Source organism: Pseudomyrmex gracilis, unplaced genomic scaffold, assembly GCF_002006095.1.
Source record: "Pseudomyrmex gracilis isolate BER0280 unplaced genomic scaffold, ASM200609v1 scaffold_3627, whole genome shotgun sequence".
Classification (NCBI taxonomy): Eukaryota; Metazoa; Arthropoda; class Insecta; order Hymenoptera; family Formicidae; genus Pseudomyrmex; species Pseudomyrmex gracilis.
In genome coordinates this window covers 1-7,596 of record NW_018024211.1, presented here as the reverse complement: position 1 = coordinate 7,596, position 7,596 = coordinate 1, and the positions used below count along the sequence as shown (strand labels likewise).

Below are 7,596 nucleotides of genomic sequence, written 5' to 3'. Positions count from 1 at the left end.
TTCAACGTGCCTCGTGTCTCGCCTTATAGCTCGGCGTGGTGGAAAGAAGACGGAACATAGTATGTCTGCACTTTTCCACGAGCGCACACGGACGGCGGTTCTCGCTTGTGTGCGTATCCCCACTACTTCAGTGTTTTCGGTGCTGGCCGGCTTGAGCCTTGCGACGAAAGACCGGTGACGCGATAGACAGCGCGATTGCCCGTCTCACTTTAAAAGAAGGACGGAATAACTTAACCACTGAGGGCGCCACTTTCCGGGCAGAGACCCCAGTGCGGACTTCGGATCTTACTCCAGGACCCTCTTAAAGAGTATATATATAATTACCTTAAAGGCGTGTTATTTATATTTTCTAAGAAATAATCAAGTATTATATCATTATCTATTAAGTCGTACGATATTTTATAATCGATGATAGCTCTGATTATATCTGTTCGTGAATAACCCGGTAAGGATCCATTCAAGAAACTAATTATTACATCAGGATTTTCAGAGCGAGTCCAATCAGATAAGAGTAACGCACTAGGACAAATAGCGGGTTTTTTGTTTTGCATCTCTATAATCTTATTCCAAGTAGATACATTTGCTACTATTACACCCTTAGTAAACGTCCACTGTTGTAAATTTGGCGAAATTCTACAAAAAAAAAACATGTATGTAATGTGCGATGTTTATTTGAAACTAAACTAAAAAATTGATATTTTTTACTTTCCTTTAAATACTATACTTTATTCCTACCAATAAATATTTACCAGTTGACACATAATACACTTTGGCAATCTTTGTTTTTCCAAACTTTGAAATACTACCTACTTTATAATAAACCATGCGTGATTAATGTTTTTATGATTAGAAGAAACTTTTACTTGTGTGTCTCGGGATCTGTAAGATATTCACTCAGTTTAATATTGGCCATTCTTCTGCATTCAGCGTGACCGAACTTGCATGCCCATTCTAAAGCTGAGGTTCTGGTAAGCTTCGTAATGTCATCGTCGGCAGGATCTTCTTCGTATCCTACGCTTTCTACAAGTTTCCTCAACATGTCAACGAAAAGTAACTAAAAAACACAAAAATGCAACGCATTACGTTTTTTTATATTAGTTACAGCATTTATATTATAGGACAGTTAAAACAAATATAACTTTTATATGCACATATCTACCTTGATTCTCGACATACTTGGAACTTTAAAAACTTTCTGTATTCCTGAGAATATCGTAAACATGGGAAACCACGCTATAAAATCTGTTTCTCGTCGTAAATACTTTGCGAGATTTAAAAACGTAGTGAAATCGAGCTGCTTCGCCGTCATAAAATGATAGGCGTCATCAATGATTTGCGCACGATTCAGCACGTGTATCTTCTCATAATCATCCGAGTCGAGATACCGGGAAATTTTTACCCAATTGTCCAAATCGTACTTCACGAGATAATATCCTGTAAGATGTATGTCAAGAAAACTGCATAAAATTTTCTATAGAGACAATGTTTTATACTATAAAAAATAGATAAATGCTGTACATACCCATTGCTTGTAAGTTGACGATGATCCAATCATTTGGATCAATTCCTTTTATAGTTACATTCTGATCATGCGGTTTCAACCAGTGAGTGGGCAAAGTGTTAGAGAAATCAGGATTCGATTTTGTGGCAAAAGTAATGGGTATCCACCATTTGTTGTCGTCGATGTGGTCGGTGTTGTTTGTAAGACGAAAATGTTCTTGAGTCAGTATTACGTCGCCATTCTCGTAATTTCGAGTCACACGTACCACAGGAAAATGATTTCCTTTTAACCATGTATCCATTACATCTTTGACTTTATAATCGTCATGCGGGACATCCGATTCGTCTAATGCTTCTTGCAAAGCTCTCCATAGATCGTCGGAAGTAGCAGAGCCAAACTGACTACATGCAGTGTGTGAAATAATATATGAATAAACAAACAATTACAATAAACAATTGAATAATAACATAATAACTGCATAAATAACGTTATACTTAGTGTCATATATTTCTATGTGCTTTCATGTAAACATCTACAATTTAATAAAAAAATAAAAGCGATACTACTCACTGGGCGTGTAAATATTTAATAATACCCTTTCGAAATACGTCTTTGCTACAGATATGTTGTATCATACGCAGGTAAGTAGATACTGTGCGACCTAACGTTAGAAGACGTGAGTGAAAAAGGTAACAAACATTAAATTTAAAAATGTGTTTGCGTATGTGACACACGTTTTTACTTTCACGCGTTTAAAAAGTTTTCTTTTGTTTCGTTAGTCTGTGTTGTTTGTAACAAAAATATTACAAAATAAATTACAAATAAATTATTTCTACTAACATTTTGAATTGAGTGTTGGTTAGAGTATAGCTTATTCGAATTTATTTAATCTTACTTTTGCCGTAAATAGACCTCGACGAAAATAATAAAGAAGCAATTTCTGTAGGGCTGTTAATTTGTTGAACTCTTGATGTAATAGGTTTAATAACGTCATCACTACCAAAAGCAAAAGCAACTTGTTGACCACTATTGACGACGAAAAGCTCCATTATTCGCCAATCTTGAAACACCTAGAATGCACAAACAAATAATATCCATAAACGTTTTACAAGTTTATCTTCTTATAAAAAACAGTGTAGCAATTATATCATAAACTAACCTGGTCAAGAATATAATACGAAAAGAATAACGCAAGTCCATCGTTTAACCATTTTTCAGACCACCATAAAGGACTGACTAAGTTACCAAACCACTGCTGTGCCATTGCATTTGCTACAATTAGCGCTACATCGTGCTTCTGATTTATGTCATCCGTTTCTTTATTATACAAAATGAGGAAGTCCCTAAGTATTTCATAAAACATGCAAGCATATTATTGCGATTTTCTTTTATAGATACGCTGTGTAAATTTAACTATTGCATTTAATTTTTGTTGTTATATAAAACCACAGAAAACTTGACAATTTTAATTAGTAAAATTTGATATTTTCTGTTACCTGTAAGTGCTGAGTCTCCAGTTGTTAACATCGAACCCATTTTCCGGTATCCAAACGTAATCCCATTTCGAAATTTTGTTAGAGCTGTTAGTGTACGTCGTCAAAAATTGACCGGCCTTTGCGGNAACTTCTTGCATTATGCATTTTGTATCCAACGCAAAATTGAGTCTGCTCCACATATTGATTGCGTCGTTTTCGGTAGAAACACGAACAAAATCAGACACAACAAATGTAACCAGATATGTGGACATAATTGGAGTCGTCTCGAAGTGAGTCCATATCATGCCGTCTTTATTCCCGTCGTCCGTTTGCTTTCGCATCGGCATATTCGACAAAGCCGTGTAATTCCGATGGTGTTTTATGGAGATGTTAAAGGTAGCTTTCAACGCTGGCTCGTCCCAGCAAGGAAATGCTCGACGGGCCCATGTTGGCTGAAATTGAGTTGCGACCCACCACTTGCGGGACCACCTGCTACATTTTCACGCCACAGTTTTGATAACAAAAACTTTTCAATATATGCGACAGAAACAATAAAATATTTATATAGCGCCTAAATGCGGTTTATAAATATTCCAAAACACAATATTTAAGTAACTTTCATTTTTGTCGCGACACAACATGATTGCTAAATAGATGACATTTCTCTCAGATACATGCATGTGTTTGTTAGTGAAAACAATATATAACATGTTTATAAACAAAACTGATAAAAAACATTAAAGTTACTTACTATTTGGTTGTGTTTGTATCACGTATAGTATTAATATAGTACGATGTTCTATAGAAACCATTAAAATTATCAGCCAAAACACCGACAAATTTCAAATTTAGATGATAAATGTCCGGCGGTAGCTCTTTATCGAAACGAATAGCTAGAATGGATCTCAAAGTGTCGTAGATATGATGCTTCGGCGTGTAATTGTTTCCATTGCTGCTGATCAACGTTGTCGCGGCTCTGTCGATTGTCAAGTCTAGCGCGTGCAAACTCAAAGTTTGAGTNGNTCGAAGTATCTTGACAACTATAGTGGATTCACCGTCAAAAGTGAAATTACCCTCTTCAACATGTGGTATTACTTTAATGTCGTAGTGAACGGGCACTACGTCGTCTGGTAAACGGTAATTGTATGTTACATTTTCCCAATCTTCGGCAACGGAAAAAGTAGTTGCAGCAGTAAATATCAATACACTTAGTAATAGCCGTAAATCCGCCATGGCATTATCTTGAAGTAACGATGATGTATAACAGAATTATCAAGAAAATCACTATAATGAATTTTTATTTCGGTTTGTAATTTTAAACAACTGCAACAGTGTTAGATCACATTGACAATTATAGCTTCCGATTGATGCTGATACATTTGACACGGTGTCGTTTTTTGCTGTGCAATATACTTGCGCGAATAATCTAAAAAAAGTANGTATAATATTTTTTGTGTAACGTCGTGTCACAAATTAGCGCTCACATTTAACTAACTTAACCGTAATATAATATATTAACCTTTAACAGTTATCTTACTGTATTTAGGTGTTTTTACTTGTGAAGTGCAAAGTTAATCTGGTCTTCTCTATTTATGCTGTTGAACGCANTCGCTGAAACTGTAATGTAACAAGTTCACTCGGACGTTTAAATATAAAATTGTCATTCGTTATTGTTGCAAATAGCGCCGTTTATTGTTTGAATGGTATATTAAGGTAGTTATTGCGCGACAGTCTTATTCAAAAGTTTAAATTTACACTACAAAAAAAAAGTATTCTCAGAAATTGTGATTCACATGTCGCACGATTATTTCAAACTTTTTTTTAGTAACATTTTATTAATGTAAAACATAAATAAGTTTATACGNTCAAAATCTTTTTAAACAATTTTACTTTTTCTGCTAATGCGATAAACTTTTAGTAGCGANTGTCCACGTTTTACACCTTGAACGGCAATCTGACAACGTAGCGCGCTTCTAATCTGTTCTAAATCTGTCAGGTTGCTTAGCTGTCAGACACAGGTACTAAAATGATATCTGAATTTCAAAACAGATACTAAAAAACGCTTAAAAACAATTGTGAATATGACAAAAGCAAGAAAATCGTAGGAAACAATGTGTCAAAACCTAAGTACGTTGTACGTGAGACGACATTGTTGCCATTGGTACTTATCTAACTATGCTCTTTTAAAAAAAATATTACAATCTTTTCGCGGGTTTAGTTCAACAACTAAACGGTCAATAAATATAAACGGTTTTTATAGTATTTGAATAACGATTATTAAATGCATTCTAATTTTTTAATTATGCCGCAAATATAGTGTGACACCTACAGTTTCAAACGTGCCTTTTTAAAAAAGTGTACGCATTTAGCACATGTAAAAAATGTTATTTATAATGTCAAGTATTTGAACTTTTGAACGCTCAAACATTTAGAAATTTCACGATCGCCAGCAACGTCTTTTGCTTAATAAGTCGTTGAAATTAGTAAAATTTTAAAAGATTTGACAAATTATTGATATTACGCAATAACTATCTTAACTGATTATAATTTGATTTTTGCACCTTACCTTGTTTATATCACGTTCAATGTGGATCAGTTTTACGCTCANAATTTCGATCATTTCGAATATGTTGTGTAAGTAGAATGTACGTTAAAGTGTGNGATTTATGTTCCACGTTAAAAATTTTTATATAATTAAACTTATTTGTATCGTTTATATCTTATCAGGTTTAATAGGGATTCTTGTATCAAACTAATAAAAAAATCTTCTCTCTGGATTTGCTTCTGGCGCACAAAAACTTTCAAGAACTGGAAATGGCAAATAAAACATACAAATATGTTGCTCATATTTTTTATTATATAGTATTTACCCAGTGCCCCTATACTTCCCAATATGACTTTTTCTTTTATAATAACAGTAATAGCATAAACAGATATACAGATAAACAATATATATGCATACATGTGACGCTTGTAGATTTACTATCCAAAGTTTTTTATCTTTTAGTCAACAAGACTTTCAGTATACATCAGTATAAATCAGTACTAAATGTAGTTGTACCTACTTCTGTCATGGCTTTAATAATTTTGATTGTACTGTTGGGATACCACCACTGTATATAATATGTTTCTCGTCGTAAAAATTTTGCGACATCTAAAAACGTAGTCAAATTGAGCTGATTCGTTTTTATAAAATACTCGGCATCTTTAATGATTTGCACGCGATTCAGCNCGTGTATTTTCTCATAATCATCCGAGTCGAGATACTGGGAAAGTTTTAACCAGTTGTCCAAATCGTAATTAACGCGATAATATCCTGTAACAGTAAACTGCNTAAGATTTTCCATTGACAAGACAATTGTTTATAATNTACAAAATAGATAAATGCTGTACATACCCATTGCTTGCAAGTTGACGATGATCCAGTCATTTGGATCAATTCCTTTTATAGTTACATTCTGATCATGCGGTTTCAACCAATGAGTGGGCAAAGTNTTAGAGAAATCAGGATTCGATTTTGTGGCAAAAGTAATGGGTAGCCACAATTTGATGTCGAGAGGGTTTTTTTCTCTTTTCGAGCGAAGATGTTCTTGAGTCAGTATTACGTCGCCATTATCGTAATTTCGAGTCACACGTACCACAGGACAATAACTTCTTTTTAACCATGTATCCATTACATCTTTGACTTTATAATCGTTATGCGGGACATCCGATTCGTCTAATGCTTCTTGAAAAGCTTTCCATAAATCGTCGGAAGTAGCTGAGCCAAACTGACTACATGCAGTGTGTAAAATAATATATTAATAAACAAACAATTACAATAAACAATTAAATAGTAACATAATAACTGCACAAATAAAGTTATACTTAATTTTATATATTTCTATGTGCTTTCATATATACATATACATTTTATAAAAGCGGTAAGACTTACTGGGCGTGTAAATATTTAATAATACCCTTTTGGAATACATCTTTGCTACAGATGTGTCGTACCATGCGCAGGTAATTAGATGCTGTGCGACCTAACGTTAGAAGACGTGAGTGAAAAATTAAAAAACATTGTTTTTTAAAAATGTGTTTGCGTATGTGACAAAAATTTTTACTTCCAGACGAGTTTAAAAAGTATTCTTTTGTTTTTCAAATTTGTGTTGTTTGCAAATAAAATATCACAAAATAAAGTGCAAATACAATATTTCTACTAACACTTTGAATCGAGTGTTGGTTAGATTATTGCTTATTCAAAATTATTACATCTTACTTGTGCCGTAAAAAGACCAGCTATCAAATAAAGAAGCAATTTCTGGAGGACTGTTAATTTCTTGAACTTTTGATGTTATAGGTCTATTAACATCAGCATTGTCGTCAAAAAAAATCGCATATTGAGAAGAAACGACTTCGAAGGTATCCATTATTCGCCAATCTGGAAACGTCTAAAATGAACACACAAAAAATATTCATAAATGTATCACAAAGTTTTTTCTTATAAAAAAAGTGTAGCAATTATATATCATAAACTAACCTNGTCAAGAATATAGTACGAAAAGAATTCTACAAGTCCATCGTTTAACCACTTTTCAGTCCACCATAAAGGACTGACTACGCAACCAATCCATTGCT

General features: G+C 33.8%; 2 protein-coding genes across 2 annotated transcripts; both read right to left on the bottom strand.

Moving 5' to 3' along the window:
• Positions 1-324: 324 nt before the first annotated feature.
• Positions 325-3,617, bottom strand: LOC109863213 (aminopeptidase N-like; the record flags this gene model as incomplete). Its single annotated transcript, XM_020443433.1, has 9 exons — positions 3,613-3,617; positions 2,998-3,465; positions 2,661-2,844; positions 2,397-2,571; positions 2,072-2,162; positions 1,523-1,902; positions 1,160-1,434; positions 864-1,054; positions 325-633 (listed from the first exon to the last, which is right to left on the bottom strand). Coding segments are annotated over exons 1-9 (2,078 nt in total), but the record flags the coding sequence as incomplete, so codon positions are not given.
• A 2,203-nt stretch (positions 3,618-5,820) lies between these two features.
• LOC109863214 (aminopeptidase N-like) lies at positions 5,821-7,590 on the bottom strand. The gene is made up of 5 exons (XM_020443435.1): positions 7,499-7,590; positions 7,238-7,409; positions 6,911-7,001; positions 6,374-6,750; positions 5,821-6,292 (listed from the first exon to the last, which is right to left on the bottom strand). The coding sequence occupies exons 2-5, from the start codon at positions 7,386-7,388 to the stop codon at positions 6,006-6,008; spliced, it is 906 nt and encodes a 301-aa protein (XP_020299024.1). The 5' UTR covers positions 7,389-7,409; positions 7,499-7,590; the 3' UTR covers positions 5,821-6,005.
• Positions 7,591-7,596: the final 6 nt, after the last annotated feature.